We start from the raw sequence: 21,933 nt of genomic DNA on the forward strand, positions 1-21,933 counted from the left end.
GATAAAAATAATAGAAAATCACTTGAATTATAAACACGTTGTTAAGCGCAGCATGTGAAATGGAAGAAACACTAAATTAGGTAAATAAACTCTTCTGCTGCAAAGAACAAAAAACACGCCACGAATAATTATTTCAGCCCTCAGTGAAAACAACGAACATGCTTTTTTATCCTTGTGAAGGGTTTTTGAAAATTATTACCAATACAATCTCGTGGCCCAACACAACAGATCAGCACCACTGCTGTGCGCAAGATGGCTCGAACAGAAACGATAAAGAAACTAATAAAGACCTAAAACTAATAAACACCTAACAGAAACTAATAAAGACCCGGTACCAACAATTCATCGAAAGCTGCATAGATACCTCTTGCATCACCTTGCTGTACTCCAAGCAGCGCTCGACAGCGACAAGGTTCATTTCCGTGTCAGACGTACAACGCATCAGCAATTTTATCGCCAACGTGACCTGAAAGAAGTGGTAGGTAACTGAATTATGCTAAATATTTTCATTCAATGCCATCTACACAACATAATTGCGAAAGATTCAACATAAATTTATGGCTATCATGTCACGTGACAAGGCATCTACTATGAAACAAGTATATTATGCAAGGCCTGTCTCAAAAGTATTCTACCATGTTCCCGAAAAAATGAAAACGTAGTCTGGTGCTTTCATCGTCGTTATCTCCTTAAATGTTGTCCCCTGCTGCTTCCACAAACGATAATTTCACTTTTTCCCTTTCTAGAAACCGTCCTGCAACCCCTCCTTGTCAACTGCTGCTTGGGCAGTCGCATTGCATATAATGTCCTTTCAGGCTTGAAAAATGCATTCATTTCAAGTTATTTCTATTTTTTTTTTTCGAAACGCCAAAAGTTGTGCTGACTTATGTGCGGAGGCTAGAAAGCATGACGATAAAATAAAATACTGTGCCGTGCCAAAAAAAAGCGCAATCATTTGAGCCCCACGAGCAAGGGTGCAGTTGCTATGTCTTTGAATTCCTCTGTCAAAATCCACGGAAGAATTTTGCTTGCACCCGCTGCCTACTCAAACAAAGCATTTGTAGCATCGTTTGTTGCTAACCCCAGCAGAGCAACTTCTTTGACAGAAAGCCGACAATCTCTCCTTTTCGTGGTCGCACTTCATAAGCAATCGCATCATCGTGGCTTGTTGAAAGCCTGCCATAGCACGCCTCACTCTCAACCGATGTTTGGCCATTCTTTAAGCGGTTATACCCCATTTTCACTTCTTCATGTACACACTGTCAACTACCAACGCTATTCTGATTTTCCAAATTGCTTCTGCTTGGCCATCGCTAAGCTTCACACATACATTTATTAACTATCCTTCGCTCGCTCAAAAAAACGTGCTGAGACGAGACGACAGTGCGCAACACAACTGTTCGAACACAACAGCATACGCAGCTAAGGAAAATCCCATCGGCAGAAGCACTTTCTAGCAGGTTACTTCGTTCACACTGAATTTTGTAGCAGAATGCGCGAAGTGTTCTCTCCTTTTCTCAACACCTTGCTGTGTGCATTTTGCGCAGTAAACTACAGAAGCCATCTTCAGGCTAAAGACACCATGGACACTCCTCCCACATCGCACAACGTGGCCAGCCTGTGCCCCACAGTTCTCTGCGATATAAATAAGGTGGGATACTTTTCAGACAGGCCTTGTATATCTTGATTAGCTAATGATACACCGTCAGTCTAGTATAGTGTACGATGACAGGACATCTACTTCTTAACTATTCTCCTTGTGAGCTGTGTGTTTACCAGATCTACTCTAAAGGACCATGCTCATCATATCATGTAATGCCCAAGCCTTGAAGGTATCCTGGAGTTGCCGCCACAAGAATTTCAAGCCTGGTAACTCGGGACCTTGACACCCCTACTTTTTTTTTTATCCAGCGGCTATGCCCCGACAGTCATCAGGCCGCCCGTGCATACAAAAGAAGGCACCGTCGCATAAGCCCGTGGGGCTTATCACGCAATAGCGTTTTATTTATTGGGATTCCATTATAAACATTGCCAAAATAGTTTGGCACCACAGCTCCATTTTCCCAGGCTTTTTAGTGGCACGAGCACCCAGTGACACTCTTGTTTATTGCGCAGCAACTTCCGGTTAGGAACCGACTTCCGGTTTGTCACAGAGGTGGGACGAAATTAAAAATAAATCATAAAAATAATAGCAGGTAGATATCGATGGTTATACTTATGGTTGACGCTCGACATGACATCAGAGCAGAGGTTAAGTACAGTAATGAGCTAATTAAGTACCAGGATTTTCTTACAAATAACTGAGGAAAGTCTAATTATCGCACACCAAAGCACACAATCGCATACTTTAGATAAACACCACCTCAGTACAGTTTCCCGTGAAACTCCAAGACCAGAAGTGCATCAATGACGTCAGATTTAAACCAGGGGTACCCACTCATTACTAATTAAAATAAACACATTAAAGCCGTGTACGGGGCTTGCCCTCACGGCGCCACGGGTCGTTCCGGCGTTGCATTAAAGCCACTTTCTTAAAGAAAGAAGGTGGAACGCAAAGCTTTCGCCCATGCAAACTGAATCAAAGTCCAAAGCCAACGACCACGCAACACACCCAAGAAATGCTGAGCGACCCGATGCGATGCATATGTGATTTGATTGCTTGTTAGGATTGTATTGCTTGAACGTTGAAGTTGAACGTTGAACGCTGAATGAAGACACATTTCGTTAAGTTGTATAACCTTTATTTTAGATCATGTAGCCGTTGATTACACGCACACACTCACACTTTCACGGACTGCATACCGTACCGATGCACGGGATCGGCCTTACAGGCACGATCGCGCTCCCGCTTACGTTCGCGTACGGCAACCTCTTCTGCCGTGCGCTGCACCCGCGGCCTGCCCGCGGTGACGGTCGGGAATGCATTGTGTGAAGCGCGTAATGCAGTGCAGATATATACAGTTCGGCTGGGTAATGTGGCGTTACAGTTCCCATTGTTCTTATCGGTGCAACTGCGAATTGTAAACTGTAGTGTTCTACGATTGTGTGTGGATTGTTCGATTGTGTGCGCAGATCCGCAGATAGTTCCATTGTGTAAGTTGGCTTTCCTGCAGGGCGTTTTTGGCACTCATGGACGATTCAGTGAGACATAGAAAGCTTCGCTTTAAAACAAGCTAATTAGAGCTACACACCGCCTGACAGAGTGAACGCCTGCCTAACACAGCTTAGGGGTGACATCACTCCCTCATCTCTCGATTCTCCTCTCCCGGCGCGCACCTGCTCCGTCGCTCGCTCAGGCGCGTCAGCTGAGCGCCGCCGCTCGTTACATGCTCTCACGTCAACGGTGGAGGTGCGCGTAAGGTGCATTCGTGCGCCGTCCGCTAGGGGGCTACGCGTCGTGCCCTCCTCGCCCTCCCTCGCCCGATCCTCTGTCCGTGGCGGTATCCCGTCAGTTCCGTTCGCTCGCTCCTCCGAGTTCGGTTTCCCGTCCTACACCAGGGTACATCAACGCCGAGGTGCGAGAGCCACTAGCCGACACCTGAGTGATGGATTAGGGTAGTTTTTCACTTTACAGCGAAGCTCTATATGGATAGGCTAAACGAAAATACATCCGTCTGGTGTGTGCAAAGACTATCATCATCAACAATGACTCGAGTGTCGTCGTCGTCTTCTTCCACAGCATGGCCGGTTGGCGCCCCTCGGCGCAACCGCGCGAACGCGCTCGTGCCACTGCTCCCACATTCGTTGTCGTCGTCTTCTTGCACAGTTGGCTCCGTTGCCGTTCATCATTCCAGCGTAGAATTTCACTTCTCTTCTGTCGTCGTAAAGGGGAGGCCGCGTTTACGGGGGTAAGAGCCATTGCTTAAGGGGGTATGAGCCATTCATTGTCTTACGTGGAGGACAGATTTAATTTTGAAGTAGTTTAATTTTGAATCGAATGCGGCAATGCGACAACGGTAGACTGCGGGCATACCGTCAGTGATGTCGTTTTCTCCGTCGCTGCTGAACGTGTGTGTAACCTCATTAAGAAACACAAAGACGTAACCAATAATTGAGAAAGACGTTAATATGCCGTCGGGATTAATCCAGTTATAAATAGCGGGCCGTACGTTTGATCTTTTTTGTTAACCATCTGTACGAAGTGCTTGAATGGTGATTTCTTTTTTTTAATTGTTTATTTAGGTGAGGACCTAACATGCCAGCACTGAGGGTACAAAGGCAGAACAACCAAATTCATTCTTCGATGACCAATTATTTTATTCATTTCATTACTTGCAACACTTCAAACACTTGGCCTTCATTTTCCTCTGCGCCAAAATGTGCGGAACTATATGTGCCGATGATCGCAGATGCTTTGCGTCCTCACAAGAAAGACAAGAAAGCGTTATGCTTGAGGTGCAAACGCGAGAAGAACGTGTAGCGAGCAAGAGCATATCAACACTCACCGTGAGAGCGTAGCTAACCGAAAGGCCGGCCATGCCTGGAGACAATGTGTCCCTGCTGATGACCACGAGTACTGCAGCTATGAACACTATAGTGTACCCGATGAACTCCAGCCTTGTGAAAAGCCACCTGGGAACAGTAGAAGGACACGTGCAGGTTTCGGTTAGCGTTAACTATGGCTGCCTATATTTCTGGCAGCAAGCAAAAAATATTTTGCCAAGAGCAGCAAATAATCGAATGCAAGTGTGCATTCCCTGTCAAGAGTTCTGTGACACCACCCATTGCTTTCATGGGAGAGTGTGTCTGTGGCGGTGTGCATGTTTGTGCCTGTGCGTGTTTGCATACGTGCGTGCGTGTTTGTGTGTGTGTGCGTGCGTGCGTGCGTGTCAGTGACATAGTATGCCCATTCTTGTTCTGAAGCAATCATTTGTCTTTTCGTTTTCTCGTGAGATTTTAAGTTGTATTTCTCTAGTGGCATTTCATGCTTCGAGAATTTATCGTATCCTTTTATCATATGTATTGTATATGGACATTACAGGCGAATGTTCGTCGTTGCCGTGAGGTTCCGTATAAAGTCCAAGTTCGATAACATCGCGGCCGCGAGCAGTATGTTGTAGGTGCGAGGGAAAGCTTGCGAGGGCGAGCCGAGAGGAATGGTGGCTTCATGCGGCCGCGTCTTCTCGCGCGGGCAAGGGGGAGCAGGCAGAATTCAGATGTGCGTGCCCTAGGAGGGGAGGGCTGGGGGGTGCAGGTTTGTGCGCATTTCGTTTTGCACTCAATCTGCGGCGTGTTAGCACGGGCGCCTGCACTCTATATTGGAGGTAATCTGCGATAGGTTAGAAGACTACGCGTCCTGCTTCGTGTTCACGTGCGCATAGTTCGCATTAAAGCGACAGGCAGCATGAAGGGCAATTTGCTCTCTGGTGCCACCGCTTTTCATTAGCGCAACGCTCGAAAAGCGTGTGTCTGCGGGGATCGATTAAGATGTGTTCGTGTTTGCGTGATAGCGTGCTTCTTAACTTAGTAAGCGAATGTTTACAGAAGTTTATGCAACTGATAAAACTACTAACCTTACTTCATGTAGCTGTGTAATGAGTTGCTATCGCTGCCAGTGCTTTGCCTCTCGGACGAAACTGCGACTTTTTACAGCGAAGATGTATATGGCTAGGCTTTTGTACATTTTGCAGCGTAAGCTGTTATGGGCTCATTCCAATGAGCTCAATGAGCTCATTGTGGGCTCATTCCAATAGTTGTTTCGGGTCGCGATGATGCCGCCGGCCGTGTAACCGCTATCGCCGAAAACGCGAAAAAGTATCCGATTCTCGCCGGGATCGAACCCGCGCCCGCTGCGTGGGAGCCGGATACTTTACCACTGAGCCACGCAAGCGCTTGCTATCGGGCCGCGGAAAATACCCTAAGGCGAATGCAGGGTGAGACGACTCGAACCTCCGCCAGTATGGTGGCGCCATCTAGGTAAGATGCTGCAAACGCAGCGGCCGCAGGCGCTGACGACGATATGCGATTCAGACGAGGCGCGCAATCAACGCGCTCCCGAGCTGCCGAGCCTCCGCCAGTATGGTGGCGCCATCTAGTTAAGGTGCCTGCAAACGCGGCGCGCCCGACATGTAAGTTGTAGTTGTAAGGCTTGATCGGGCTCAGCAGACGGCTGTGGAGAGCATTACAAGCCGCAGCTCGCCGTCGACGCCGGGCGAACAGTTCAGATTGTTCTCGTCAAAACGAGGCGAACAGACTTCCGCGAAGACCCTGTTGTGCGTTGCGCCCAAATTGGAGCTACTCTTGGGCCACTCCACCAGCTTACGCTGTGAATGTGCTGCGTGGGCCGCGCAGGTCTGTGACTTTTTTTAACTGAGTAAGCAAAAACTCAGGTCTGGAATTTGATGTAAAATCGCTTCATTAAAAGCAAAACCTTATGTCTGAACACTTGGATATGTATTTTGGGTAAATTAGTTATCAATAGCCACCATTTACGAGATCAGTAGATTCTCTGGTAGATAATAAAGGTTTGTCAAAGATTTACAGCTGTGCAGCCCGCGTCGGCCATGTCTACGTTCACACCACCCTCTCGTTGTCATCGTTCCAAGTTCATGCGTGCCTAGTTTCCTCCCGCTCTCCCGGGGCAGCGGCACCGTCGTGCGTTGTCAGCAAGACAAGCCACTGTTCTCCATTTTGAATTACACTTCTTTTCTCTCGTCGTCATGGGGAGGCCGGGTGTAGTGCGCACTGCCGAGGAGCAGCGTGCCTACGAAGGGCTACGGCGAGAACAGTTGCGAGAATGCAAGCGGTGGTGGCGGGCGGCAAAGACCGAGGAAGGTAGGCCCTGAGAGGCCAGCCACAATGTTTGTACCTTTGTTCAAAATTCTGTGTCACCTCTGTCATGTGCTCAAAAGCTTCGCTTGTCATCCACCTTGAGAGAGTGGAATGCCTCATGATTTTTGTTTACCTTTGTGATGTAGGGGGACTCGTGATATGGTCAATGCGTCTTATGTGAACAGGTGTAGCCAACATCACCTTTTGGTGCCAAAGTCTTCTTGTTTAGTCATCGCTATAAAGAAAGGATGCTGTCATGTGATCAATCATTTGCGCGCGCCATGGTTGCTTAGTGGCTATGGTACTGGGCTGCTAAGAAAGAGGTCGCGGGATCAAATCTCGGCCACGGCGGCCGCATTTCGATGGGGGCGAAATGCGAACACACCAGTATTCCTAGATTTACGGGCACGTTAAAGAACCCGCAGTTGGTCCAAATTATTGCTGAGGCCCCCAATACGGCGTGCCTCATAATCAGATCGTGGTTTTGGCAAGTAAAACCCCTTAATTTAATTTCTTCAGTCATTTTGGATGCTCCAACAGTTATCTTGCGTGATCAAGCAGCTAACCGACCCACTGTCACGTTAAGTTTTGTAATTCTGAGATCAACCGGCACACCAGTTGGGCTTCCAACACTGTGCGAAGCTCTCTTCCCCCCACTCCCCCTTCCCATTCCGTGTTCACAGGCTGCGGTGAGTTGGCCAACACGGAGCACTTCATGAAGTCCTGCCGGCGTTTTACAACGTAGGGAGACGTATTTTTACTTGATGCTCCGCAGATAAATGTGTACGCAAACCCCCATAACTGTGCTGACAAGGCTTCGAGGTATCCTCAGACTAAAACACATTTTATGATACTTTTCATGGGATCCATAATTTCCTCATTTTCATCAGCCTCTCAACCACAGTCCGATAATGATAGGGTAGGGAAGCTTTAAAGCAGAGTTATAAGTAGTTCTGTAGCGCCCACCGACGCTGCAACGCGGGGCGCTTTGGTCGGCACTCCCAACCGGTGCCTTCGCGCCGACTGTCAAGGAAGTAAACAATAAAAAGAAATGCAGCGCGTGCTCGAAGCGCAAGCTCGGCACGCGCAGTGTTGTTCCAGGAGCTTGAGACGCTGGTCGTCGCGGCCTCCGCTCGGCTGGCCGCCTTCTTAGTAGGAACGACGGCACGGCTCGTTCGCCGCCGTCACGTCCCTCCTACAGTTCTTAATGTGTATTTCTTAATGGGTGTAGTTCATTACACAGAACCGCATCCTCAGGAGTGCCTCAGGACAGCGTTCTGGGCCACTTTATTCCTCGAATATAATAATGACATTGTAGATGACATACAGTCCCCCATGAAACTATTTGCAGATGACTGTGTTCTTCACAGAGAAATAAATTCACCATCAGATGTAACAATCTTGCAGAGGGAAGTTGATAAAATAGCAAATTGGTGTTTACGCTGGCAAATGAGTCTGAATATTAATAAATGTAATCATGTCGGTTTTTCTAATAAAAAATTCGAACCTCAAGCACAGTATAATGTTGAAAACACAACAATAAAAAGCGTCTCAGAGTGCAAGTACCTTGGCGTTTACTTAAATGGAACGTACACATTTAGCATTCGATATCTCAGGCAAGTAATATGTTGTTTTTTATTCGTAGAAATTTCAAATCAGCGTCCAAAGAGGCTAAAGAAACACTTCATTTTTTGCATGTGAGATATATCCTCGATTATGCCTGTATGATTTGGGACCCATATCAGGACTATTTGATTCAAGTAATAGCATTAAAAGCTTCCAAATCAGGCTGCACCCTTCGTCTCCAATAATTGAAACCCGTTCGAAAGTGTCACTGAAATAAAAGCATTGCAGGGCTGGGAAATGTTAATCACCAGAAGAAAAAATTGAGACTCAAGTTCTTCCACCGCATCTTCCATAATCAAACAGGCATTGATAGCAGCAACTACCTATCGGAGCCCACTTATGCCTCGAATCGACTCAACCGCTCAAAGAAGGTGCGTGAATACAGCTGTAATACGAACCGTTTTGCTTAATCCGTCTTTCCACAAACGGTGAAAGACTGGAACTTGTTGCCGGAAGAATGTGTTTCTGTGTCTGATAATCACGATTTTTTTTCCCGCCTGTGTTTGTGACAATGCATTACTGTCTTAATTTTGTTGAAATTTTCTGTTACGCTTGAAAATGTTAGCTCATTGTATGTTCCACCTTGATGTTACTTTCCTTTGTGTATTTATTGTTTATTTCTGTGAACGATTAAACACATACTTCTGTAACTGTCCCCCCTGCAATAATGCCTTCGATGCGACGCAGGTATTCCGTAAATGAATAAAAATAAGAACATTGCTGACTAACGCCGCTTAGCCCTTTAACGACGAGACATATACATATATACATATGTCTGAAAAAACTTTAATTTTCTATCTAAATATGCAAAACACGTCGAGAATAAGCACAGTCAAGGAAAAGAAAAAAACAGAAAAAAACATTGTGCGGAAGCCTTTCCAGCAATAGAGGCGATGCAAGAAAGTCGTTCTTACGGAGTTCGTCCTCGTTGCTCGTCTTCTCCCGGCGGGGATCTCGTTGGGCCTTTCTTAATGTCGGTGCCTCCGTCGACCGTCGTATATTCGTTGCTGCCTTTCGGTCGGTCCTTCAACTCGCTCTTCTCGGGAGCCTGGATAACCCGGTCGCTGCTGCTGACGTGGCCGGAAGAGGTGACGGGTTAGGCCTAGCGACGTCCTCGGCCGCTGCTTCCGTCTCGCTCCTTTCCCGAGTGCCGACGTGGCGTTCCGGGGATCATCGAGCGTGCCGGTCTGCCGTAGAAGGGGGAGCCTCTCTGGGGTGCCTGGTCTTGTCGTGAGGAGCTGCAGCTCGTCCAGGAGCCTCGCCCGAACTTGCCGAGGTCGACGGCCACACCGTGGACGGCCAACGTCACGGACTCGGCCAGACCCCCAAGTCTCCCGTCGCCAGTGCGGTGCTGGCGATGCGACCTTCCTGGCCCGGAACCACGTCGATAATGAAACACCAGACAGAAAACTGGACGTGGACTTCACCCCAAATCATCTATGGCTTCGTTTGGAATTTGCCATATCTCTCGTCAGTTCGGACAGCTCTCGTCATATATCAATCATACGTGTACATTTTATTTGCTTTGCATCACGTGTGTGACGCCACTGCAGCCGGATATCTTGCATGTTTGTCTCCTCTGACCATGCTTTCAAAAGAAAGTTGGTCACGTGCCAAACTTTTTTTATTCGCCCTGTGTTCAAGCTCTAAACCAATAATGATACTTGCTGCCAGTCATTGTGTGTCGGCTGAAGAAATTAGCCAGAAACTTCGTGCTCAGTATTGAAACCTGATTAAACTAATTTTCTGATATGTTTCCAGAAAATTACACACGTTCATAAAAGTTCATTTAGGTTCGTAAAGGTGCATAAAGTACTGCTACAGAGAAACCGTATGAGCCATTCTATGATCACAGCTTTGAGCATTTCCTAGTGACGCCATTTCGTCTCAGGCCAGACACGAGAAACAGACGCCACTGGTCATGCTAATCGTGTTGGAAGTTCAGTAAAACATTTAATCGTGCGCGGTTTCGCCGTCACACCCCCAAACCAGAAATAGATTTTCAGAACTTGCAGCTGTTCCGGCATCAGTGCTGCTACAGAGAACCGTATGAGCCATTCTATGAACACAGCTTCGAGCATTTCCTAGTGACGCAAGTTCGTGTGAGGCCAGACATGAGAAATCCCCCAAAATTTTCCACTATTTTAGAGTGTCTGCGAATACTGAAAATCTGTAGTATGAATCCAATAACGCTGCTTCAAGCTGAAGTAGCGATAGGAGAAACTGACATTCGGTACTTTCGAATATTGAATTTAGCTAGTTATACGGGTTTAATCCTATCACTGCTGCATTGCTACGACGGTAAAGGTTTCACGCATATATTCTATTGGTCGCTTGTGGTTCCCATTGTAGCACAACCCTCATCTGGGCTAACCGTTCACTTCACTTCTAACGTCTTGCTAATTTACAAGCTTCGCAGTTGAATGGGCTTCATTATTAACGTGCATCAATGCAACCAAATGAGCTTATGCTAAGTTTTCTTGTGACGTGTACTCCTTTCCACATGGTTCTCCTTAACGCTCCAAAAAGAGAACATTCGGCATGTGATTCGTATTCGAAAGCCTTATGTTTATAATATTCGTATTCGGTTTGATTCTACATTAGAGGTGTCGACATGCCTACAACTTTTTTTTTTTTGCAAAATCAAGTTCACGACCACAGCTGCAGCTTCTTCTAGCATTCGTTGCTAGTCCCGATGCATGCACGTAACGCCAGTCAAGGGCATTTTTAATGCCATGGTGTTAAAGACCCCTTGTTGCAGAGAATCCGGTGTCGGCGTCGGCGGAGTTATCCATGAGCAAAAATTCCCGTACCTATTTAGGTATATGTACATACCACACCTTGCTATATGACATGCGGTATAATGCGGGTTATATTGCCACACCATTGAATCAATAAAGTTGCTCATAACTTGTCTTGCATTCTTGACAAAGTTCTTCCTCGGAATTTTGAGAATGGCAGCCCACAAACAAATGCCACGAAACAAAACACCGACAGCGCACGCCTTTTATGTTAAATCTTCTCCGACTTAAATACTAAAAGTGCGAAACAATAACAGAAACCTTCTTCTTTCTGGGGTTTTACGTGCCAAAACCAGTTCTGATTATGAGGCACGCCGTAGTGGAGGGCTCCGGAATAATTTCGACCACCTGGGGTTCTTTAACGTGCACTACAACGCAAGCACACGGGCGTTTTTGCATTTCGCCTCCATCGAAATGCGGCCGCCGGGGCCGGGATTCGATCCCGCGACCTCGGGCTCAGCAGCGCAACGCCTTAGCTGACTGAGCCACCCCGGCGGGTAATAACAGAAACCTAAAAGCGATGTAATTTTGGGAGGGCAGCTGTGCACAACCGCCGGGATCGGCCCACGCAAGAGGCCACTTTTCTATTAGAAAGCTCGTCTTCGTGCATAGCGTTCGCCGCTAGTGTTTTCCGGTAAACGTCACGGTTACATAAGCTGCAGTTGCCGGGAAGCGTGAGAAGTAGTCAGGGATCTTTTAATGCCATGGCGTTCCACTGTTAAGGGCGAAGCTCAAGTGTCCGCCAAGTTTTCACTCCCCTTTCTGGCCCTATGAAAGTAAAGCTTCCTTGCGTATATCCTAAATATGCCTCACCGACTGGCCACGATGCTGGGGAAGTAGGTGCTGTGGTTGATATCGGTCAGCTCGTTCGAGTGGGCGACGAACCGCTCGGCGACTCCGTAGGCCCGGATCGAGCTGCTGCCGGTCACCGTCTCCGAGAAATGCACGTAGATGGGCGACCGTGACACGGCCTCGAGGCGCTTCAGCTGCCGCGATGTGGCGATGTAGACTTTCTGCACACCAAAGGGACTGACTTCAGGGCCTTTTCTGTTATTGTTTCTTGCCAGCCTTAGGTTGCTCTTACTCAGTTGCGTATGAAAGAGGAGACCGCTACAGAGCGTGTACCTGTATAAAGTAGTAGATGAACAACAGCGGCACGACGGCGGTTACGAAGAGCGGCGTTTGGAGCGCAATCAGCACGAGCGCCACCAGGGTGCGCAGGAACTGGACAATCAGCAATCGCGCGTTGAACGGCAGCGTCACAGTCCACAGAGTCGATGTCCTTCGAGAACCTGTGGCCCAGAGGAAGGGTAATGAAAGAAAAACGCGGGGAAAATGAAGCACACATGCTGCCGAAGCTGTGATTTACAGCATCAAATTTTCGTAGTTACTTAATACGGTACAGTAAAGTGATTCGTCACCAAATGCCTAATATATAACAACCAAGACGGATAATTCAGCAAAATTGTTATTTCAATCGCGCATACATTAAATTGTCAAAACGTAGATTTTGACATATTTACGAATATCATAATGTTTGATTATTCCGGTACAGATCTTAGGCTAACTTGCTGCTTAAGAAAACACTGACGAAATGTTAAGGCATATTTTGATTCTGTCGAAGCAAAAACTTAAGTCATTATCTCGTATATTGGGAACAAGGTATGTGCGAACATATGCTCGTTTTTTTTCATAAAAGAAAGAATTCCGCTTAACATCAACTGTTAATTCTGTTAAACTGTATTTCCTAGCTGCAACTGATGCAGATTACTCGGCACAGGGAGAGACCCGCATAGACAGACTTCGAAGAAGCGACCCGCCTAGCTACCCGAAAGGCTAATGGTGCGTTACGATTGTAATGGTACATTCGTAAAAAGCTTCACGAGCATGCGATAACACGTAAAATTGTGTATTCCTGACCCCATATATAGAATTATTGAAAATGGCCACCTATCTGAAATTGTCCGCCTGTGCAAGTTGGTATTTAGGTCAGCACACTGCCGAATGTCCAGAAAAACCAACTGCACACATGACGCAGCTTATGATTCCCTGAATATTTTGGTTAATTTTTTAACACGCAACGGCACTATAGAATTTGGGAGCAAGACTTGGGAAATATCAGCTTTCGTGACAACGCTAAGATTTCCGCAGCACTGGCAAGTAACAATAACTAAATAACTTAGAGTGAACTTAAAGTAAAAGTTTCTATACCGGAAATCCACTAAATGTGTCCTTATATGTCTGCCTTTTAGCTTTGATGATGCTTCGTTTGTTATTGTGTGTCGAGAGTATTTGGGCGGGAGAGACGTAGCATGGTATTGGGGATCCTTTCTTTGAGGATGAAGTTCTCGAAAGCCAAAGGGCGTTTCATTGTCCCTTCGAGTTCGCCTTAACGGGAACCTACTGCATACTGAATATACAATACAAGGGTGAACAAGTATTCGAAAACCATCCAATGTAAGCCGGAAGTTCCGATGCCGGGTGGTTCCTTGCAAACACCCGATTTTACGGCGCGGACGAAAGGTGGCCGTCGTAGGCACACTGCTCCCTCACCTGTTGAGTATGCGGCCCATGGGCGTGGTGTCGAAGAAGGCCATCGGTGCACGCAGCACGCGGTGGAGCATTCGGTCGTGCACCACGCGGCTTCCCTGGAGCAGCGCCAGGTAGAGCGACACCCCGCCGAACAGCACAAACGCAGCTGCAGAGAGTAGAAGCTTAACTGGCCGCTCGTATCTACAGGCTGTGACACTACAGAGCAACGCTAGACAGCTTTAGTACAGCTTTCGGCACCTTGAGTACGCTAAACACTTGCTCAGGGCGGCACGTTATATGTGCAGTGCGCGTCCCTTGAATACTTTTTGTTTAAGTACTGAAAGTTGGGCGAGTTGGCAGCTATTCATTATGAAACTGCAACGCACACACAAGAAACGAGGACACAAAGCAACGGAAGCGCTTGTGTGTTACATTTGCCTTGCGTCTTAGTTTCTTTTGCGCACGCTCTTCTAGTTTAATGCACGGCAACGCGAACTTAAAAAGGAAACGTTCAAAGACAAGGTGCCGTCAGGTACCTCGGGCTAAACATGACCAAGCTAAGACAATACATTATCAACTACCCGATCTATCGTATCGTTTCTAGCATGACACGTCTCGTCATGCCTGCGGAAGCCAAAAGCGGTCAATAATTTCACGAATCGGACGCGCTAGCCACTCGTAGCTAGTGTTTCAGTCGAACTTATGGGGAAGCAAAATCTTAGTTCGACATTTATTGGCGATCAATGATAGCGAGAGCAAAGTCTTCCAAATAACTGGTACGGAAGCACGAGCCACGAGTTCCGCCATGTTTAACAACGCTCTTTCTAAGCCCAAGTAAATATTGCGTAGCGTTAAACAACACAGCGTGCGTTAGCCACAGAAACAAATTTGCTTGTACGGCATGCGCAGTGAGAGCAACGCTACTTTACATACGAGGGAAAACCATACTGAGAGGGCGCTACCATTTGTAGACGTAGTACCAAGTTCAGCCGCTAGATGGGGTCAGTAGAGACCTGCACGAAACGACTGTGCAGACGGCGTCAGTGTGTAGGCAAACGTGTGAGCGCAGTGTTGTGTTTCTCTGACTGTTGGCCAGTTCCGGCTGTGAAGTCATTATGGCAACGTTAAAAAAACAAAGAGTGTGTGTTAAATTTTGCGTCCTGCCTAGTTAAGAGAGGTCGACCATGTTTGACTTCGCAAGTTTTTTTTTTTTTTTGAATATTTGGGGCATATTCAGGACACGGCCGCTGGATAAAAAAAAAGAGGTGCGGCCTGCCGCGTCACCTTTTTTTTTTTTATCCAGCGGCCTTGGTCAGGATTCGCCGCCGGCTTTTCCAAAACGTGTGATTGTCTAATGAATATACAGCACTGACGTATCAAGAAATTTGCAAAGAACGCACACATGCACACAACGACTAGCGCTTAACGTCAGCCCACTTCACTCGATAGACATAGTGGACGTCTATAGATGTAGTGCACGCGACAGTAACGTTTTGTACGACGTGCACATAAGTGTTCAGGAAAAGCAAACAAGCAGTTGAAGAAAACGGTGGAATATGCAAAGTAAGATTCAAACACAAAATGAGGGCAGATGCTGAGACGCTTGCTATATCCTTTCTCTATCATCTATTTCTTATAGGAAAACTAGCTTGTGCTAAAATGCTTCGAATGCTCCCGCGAAATGCGCCCTGGCACGCGACACTCACTCTCTACGAATCCGTACATGGCGTACATGCCGAGCCGATAGTTCCTCTGCGCCGGGTCCGTGGCCAGCTCGGGGTCGAGCGCGTCGTTGCTCCAGAGGCTGAGCCACAGGCTGCCGGCAACATTGAATGTGCACGCAATGAAGTACGTCGACAGAGTGGCCAGCGTCATCCACGCGCCCATGGCTTTCACCAAGCCCCAGTATACACGCCAATTCACCTACGTGTAAACAAAAATTGCACACTTGCGGCGAAAATGACAGACATCACGAGCAGGTAGCGAACAAAGTCGCAGAAAACGTTAAGGCAAACGATCATTAAGAAATATGTTGTGTCCCTGGCCAAGCGGAAAATTGCAAAACATTGCTGCACGCGCAATAGTAAAGCGCTTGGGTGACTCGGCATTGAAATGTTACTAAGCCTGAGTATGGTAACCTTTAATGCCGTTCTTCTTGTCCATGTTCTGGTTCTTGATATCCTTCTTCTTGTTCTTTTTGAACCACACGTATGCTTGCTAACGTGTCTTCCAGCTTCCGTGGCTCTTGCCTTCTTGTTCCCGAGTAATCTGCTTCGAATGTGGCACTCAAGAGCGAATTTCTTTAGATTTAAATTTATACATTTATATTTACACATTTATATTTTCTGAATATATACATTGCGTATAAGTGAACTTTGGAATTCATGCCGCTGCATTTGCGTTCCAATCCATTCCTACTGTCATGATCATCGTTTAGTGTCATGTCAGAGAGGAGTAGCCGGCACATCTATAGGTCGCAATTTCTCCCGAAAGGCTAAATATCGATTGCGATAGCAATTTCTTAGACAGCTATACGAAGTAAAGACAGTAGTTTTATCAGCCGTGTAGACTTTTAAACATTCACTTATTAAACTAGTTAAAAAGCATAATGTCACGCGCGCAACAAGCAAAGATGAACATATCTCACTCGATGACCGCGCACACTCGCTATCAAAACGCTGGAGTGAGGAAGCGCGTCTGTAGCAGCGAGCGAATTGACATTCGTGCTGCCTCTCGCTTCAACGCGAACTACGCGGTGAGAACGCAGCGCACACGAAGCTATCAGCACTCTGCGCGCTCTGTCCTTATCGCAAATCGCTTTCAAAATAGGGCCCGTGGGGCTGTGCGCTGCCGCGTCATACGCAGCCACCGCCAAAGTAGAACTCCCGCCCTCCCCTCCCCCCTCTGCCTTACGCACGATGAAACGCGGAGCGCTTCGTCCCCGCTTTGCACGCTTGCGCGCGCAAGATTGAGCCACCATATCGTCGGCTCACCCTCGCACGCTTTCACTCGCACGGACCACATACGGCGCGCGGCTACGATTTTATCGCCCGTGGACAGAACCCGACGGTTACGGCTACGGCAGAACCGCGCCTGGAGTGTCCATATAATTGATATAGCAATAAAAAAGGTGTCGCAGTTTCACCTGAAAGGCGAAGCATCAATTGCGATAGCAAATTTCAGGAGAGCTATACGGAGTAATAATGATAGTAGCTTTATCAGCTGTATAAACTTGGACATGCAGCAGCACCGGCAACACGCAGAACTGTTGTCGACGCCGTAGGCGTTTTGCCCGCGTTCGCACAAAATGCGTGCGGCGTTGGTGACTGTTGCCGGAGCCTCTGATATAAATAGGCACTTGGTGCCGCAGTTAAACGTCGCCTCCCTTCCCTCTCCCTCCCCCCACGGCCTTTGTGCGTCGGAAGAAGGCGCGTTTGCTCTACATATATGGTGATTGTAAAGGAGGAAAGAGACGCCTACTTCTGCAGCCCTTAAGGGAGCACGGCGCAGAACGCGCGTTTGTCCTCCGCCATGGGTTCACTCCCCGTGAAAGCGCGCGTCCCTCGCGCCCTTTCACGCGCGCGGCGACGATTTCATCTCCATTGACGTCATACGGAACCTCACGGCGACGGCGACGGCAGAAATCTGCTTTGGAGTGTCCATATAATTGCTATCGCAATAAAAGACGATGTGGAATAGCAAACCAGTGCTTCTTCCTTAAACAAAATGACTAAATGTAAAGGTGTTAAGTGATCAGGTTGTGTGCTACGCTTACCGATCCCACTTGCGCCGTCTCTACCTCGGTGAGCTTCGCCTTGGACGCCCCGCCGGTAGACGGCTGCTTGTTCTGCTCCACGCCGCTCGCGCCGTCGCCACTCGATGTCTCGCATCCACTGCTTTTGCGCGGGTCTTTCCTACGACGGAGCACGCTGTCTTGACCGTCCCGGTCGTCAGCCTTGACCCTATCGGTGGCGCTTGATTCACTGTGCGTAGAAATGTACAGTCGCTCTCCCGTATCCAGCCACCGCTAATAAACAGTGTACAGAAGTGGAAGTGTAAAATCAGTAAAGTAATTAACTGTAGCACGAGGAGCAGCCAAATTTTGAAAACAGGAGCCATAATAATCTCGCCAACATGACGAGTTCCTGTTGGTGTTAAGAGCAAACTTTGGCTCGGGAGCTCCTGTTTGAATAGATGAGAACAGAGAAATTGTTTTTCTCGGCAACCACTGCACAGATTTTGATGAGGCTTGTCGCATTTGAAGATCGATTGGCTGACACTTCTAAAGAGTAGGAGTGCAACCTGAAAATATAGCAGAGTATGTTTGGTGATATTTGCGCTTTGTAGAGTCTGGTGAAGAAATGGTTGTGTTGCTGCTGACATACGATAAAAAATTTGTCGCAGTTTCACCCGATTAGTAGAGAGCTATACGGAGTAAGGATAGTAGTTTTATCAGCTGTATAAACTTGGACATGCAGCAGCACCAGCAACGCGCCGAACTGTTGTCGACGCCGTCGGAGTTTTGCCCGCGTTCGCACCGAACGCGCGCGGCGTTGGTGACTGTTGCTGGTGCCTCTGGGTGCGGCTCGGAGGTTTTCGACGAGATCAGAATGGGACACTCGTCGAGCAGCGTCGGAAATCTTACCCACCTTCTCGCCTCGCAACGTTTCTTTTCTCCTTTACAATCACCATATATGTAGAGCAAACGCGCCTTCTTCGGACGCGCGAGAGGCCGTGGGGGAGGGGGAGGGAAGGGAGGCGACGTTTAGCTGCGGCACCAAGTGCCTATTTATATCAGAGGCTCCAGCAACAGTCACCAACGCCGCACGCATTTTGAGCTAACGCGGGCAAAACGCCGATGGCGTCGACAACAGTTCTGCGTGTTGTTGCTACCAAAGCCGCTCACCTTACTTCGTATGACATTGCTGTGTTGCTATCGCATTCATTGCTTCGCCCTTAGGGCGAAACTGTGACATTTTTTTTATATATAAATGCGCATTTGGTGCCGCAGCTAAACGTCACCTCCCCTCCCTCCCATCCCCCCACGGTCTTTCGCTCGACGGAAGAAGTCGCGTTTGCTCTCTATATATGGTGATTGTAAAGGAGGAAAGAGACGCTTAATTCTGCAGCCCTTCAGGGAGCACGGCGCAGGACGCGCGTTTGCTCTCCGACGTGGGTTTGCTCGCCATGAAAGCGCGCGTCCCTCGCGCCCTTTCAGTTGCACATACAGCGTCCGGAGCTCGGCGACGATTTCATCGCCGTTGACGTCATACGGAACCTCACGGCGACGGCGACGATGACGGCGACGCCGACGGCAGAAATACGCTCTGGAGTGTCCATATAATTGCTATCGCAATAAAATTTATCTAACCGTTTTTAAACAAGGATCTTTGTGCGAGAATTCGAGATTATAATCAAATGTTCACCTTATTACGTTTTTACGTACATCGCAAATCATTTCAATCTGGCGCATTGACAGTGCAGTATTTCGTAATATCTACCACACTACCCCAATTAGAGCTTGTCGAGAAAATGGCTCTCAAAATTAACGCTGTCATTTAATCTTACACTCGTAAATGACATACAGGACTAATTCGAGCTTGCGTTTTTTTTTTTTTTGTTTTTTTTTTGTGGAGCGACAAATTGACTACTCCCTCTCGAAAGATAACGCCAGGTAACGCCACGTACGAGACTTACGGAAGCTCGTTCATAGCCCAGCTACTGTGCAAGTCTCCTTATCTTCGTTATTTTTGTACTATTACTGTTTCCAAGTTCATTCAAACGTCGCCCAAAAAATCAAGTAGCTGACATGAGAGTGGCGACATTTGATAACACTAAGTACAGGTCAACCGGAAACTGGCGTGCGTGTGTTGCATTAGTTTTCATTGGACTTCTAGCTTTCATTCGGTTGCTGTTTCAGCTTCTCTGTGATCCCAGCGGTACACAACTAGAAGCTGAGTCCATTTTTTGTTCCGCTAATTAACTAATTACATCTCTACATATTCTTCTGTCTGTTCTTTGAAGTCATAACTCCATCGTTCGAAGTCGCATTCTGGGCCGGTTTAATGTAAGTTTTCTTTGCCTCGATTTTATTCCTTTTTTTTTTGTTATTCCACTGCTCACCACCAGCCGATTGCGCTGATATTGTAGGAGGCGCGCCACCTAGACTATTGAATGAGCTCGAAAAGGAAGAGCATTGGAATAGCATACTTAGACTATTCTCGCTCCTATGCTGTAGTTAGTTCTATTGCAGAAACGTTGATGAAAGGTTTCAGTGTGTGCGTTATCATTTCAATAAGAAATGATTTCTTTTCTTTCTTTTTTAATGAAGCATTCTCTGCCTCTGCTACACACTTTGTGCGTGCTGGCTGCTGCAGTCTTGTCAGTTATAGAACTTGGACCACTGCGCATGTGCCTGAATAAAAAACTTGGGTCACTGGGTATCTGAAACTGGGCATGTGGTACTGATTATATGCTACCAGGCAGTTTTCCCGAATAAACATGCAGAAGAAGAGGCGAGTAGAGTAGCCGGTAACAGACGCGGGCCCGTGTGGAGAAAGTTAAGTGAAGAAAATCGGACCAAGGCGTGCAATGAACAAACAACGTTGAGCAACATACATTCAACTGAAGAGAAGGCATTTCAGTAAACTTCAAAAAAAAAAGCTTTGTTTATCACCGATGCCCACAAATGTGTGAGATCGACATATTCTTTATGTCTTCTCCATTCAACAACAAACTTAGCTTTCTGTGATTTCATTTGCAATTACCAAGCCATACTGCAACATACAGTGAAGAAGTGAGGAGAAGGCATTTCAGTAAACATGAAACAAAGCTTCGTCTATCACCGATGCCCACGAATGCTTGAGATCCACTGAATTTTGTATAATGTCTTCTCCGTTCGACAATAACCTCAGCTTTCGGTTATTTCATTTCCAATTAGCAAGCCATACTACCCGTATTTTTGCAAGCTTTCAACCCTATCAGACCTTCTGCTTTTCAGAGGCAGAGATGCTTCTTTTTGTTCGTTAGTGGTAGGCGAGTTTTTCCGCGGGCATGTTGCGCAAGTGAGGAAAGATCCTGGCAGCACTAACAGCTTCATTGTTAGACATCGCCACCAGCACCGAGGCACCACAAAGTGTACGGCCCAACAGACCCACCGGACAAGTTCCGGTTGAGACAACGAGACCTTCGACGCGACGACGCTGAAGAGCTCCGCATCTACATCTGATATGCCTTGCTCGGTCTGCTCTCTCTCCACGATAAACTGTGTCAGGAACTCGGAGAAGGCACCGCCCCGGGAAAGCAGTTCCTGGAAACTTCCGTAGTCCGACATGGTCCCGTCCCGCATCACGACCACAGTGTCCACTTCCGGGAGTACGGACAGCCGGTGAGTTACCAGTATGCGTGTCTGCTCGGCGAACAAGGAAAATAGAACATACATGCAAGACACTTAAAAAAGCTGCTGTTTCGCCCAAAAGGCGAAGCATCGATTGCTATAGCAAATTTGTACACAGCTATACAAAGCAATATCAACCGGATAAACTTGTAAACATTCGCTTACTAAGTAAATTAACAAGCATGGTGTCACGCGCGCGCAAGCAAATATCAACATCAAACTCGGTGACCGCGCGCAACCGCTGTCAAAACGCTGGAGTCAGGAAGCGCGGTTGCAGCTATCGAACTGACCTTCGTGCTGCCTCTCGCTTCAACACAAACTAAGCGGCGAGAACACAGCACGCACAAAGATATCAGCTATCAGCACACAGCGCACTCTGTCCCCATCGCAGATCGCTTTCAAGATAGGGCCCGTGCGGCCGCGCCACACGTAGCGGCCACCGGATTATAACGCCCCTGCTACCTAACCCCTCCTCACCACCCCCCCCCCCCCCCCACCCACCCGCGATGCCTTGCGCACGATGGAAGTCGGCGCGCTACTTCCCCGCCTTCCTCCTTTGTGCGCGCGAGATTGAGCCAGCACCCGCGGCTCCCCCTCGTACGCTTTCACTCGCACATAAAGCATACGCCGCGCGGCGACGATGTTATCGCACTTGGACTTTATACGGAAGGTCACGGTGACGCCGACGGCGGCAATCCGCCTGGCGTGTCTATATAATTGCTATCGGTATAAAAAAATCACTTAGGCTATGTCAAAGGCATAGACGGAACTCATAACGTCTATTCTTTTCGTCCATTGTTTCTCACA

At 47.6% G+C, this 21,933-nt stretch overlaps 2 protein-coding genes across 2 annotated transcripts in view; both read right to left on the bottom strand.

Moving 5' to 3' along the window:
- Positions 1–21,933, bottom strand: part of LOC125939913 (multidrug resistance-associated protein 1-like) — a 168,776-nt gene that overhangs the window by 83,185 nt on the left and 63,658 nt on the right. The window lies entirely within an intron of this gene.
- The window catches only part of LOC119463945 (multidrug resistance-associated protein 1-like), an 81,223-nt gene that overhangs the window by 16,385 nt on the left and 42,905 nt on the right, over positions 1–21,933 (bottom strand). The window contains 7 exon segments of the mRNA XM_049655835.1: positions 365–466; positions 4,446–4,572; positions 12,012–12,211; positions 12,324–12,426; positions 12,428–12,490; positions 13,752–13,896; positions 15,437–15,653. Coding sequence (XP_049511792.1) covers positions 365–466; positions 4,446–4,572; positions 12,012–12,211; positions 12,324–12,426; positions 12,428–12,490; positions 13,752–13,896; positions 15,437–15,653 — 957 coding nt within the window.

This window comes from Dermacentor silvarum, chromosome 9, assembly GCF_013339745.2.
Source record: "Dermacentor silvarum isolate Dsil-2018 chromosome 9, BIME_Dsil_1.4, whole genome shotgun sequence".
NCBI lineage: Eukaryota > Metazoa > Arthropoda > Arachnida > Ixodida > Ixodidae > Dermacentor > Dermacentor silvarum.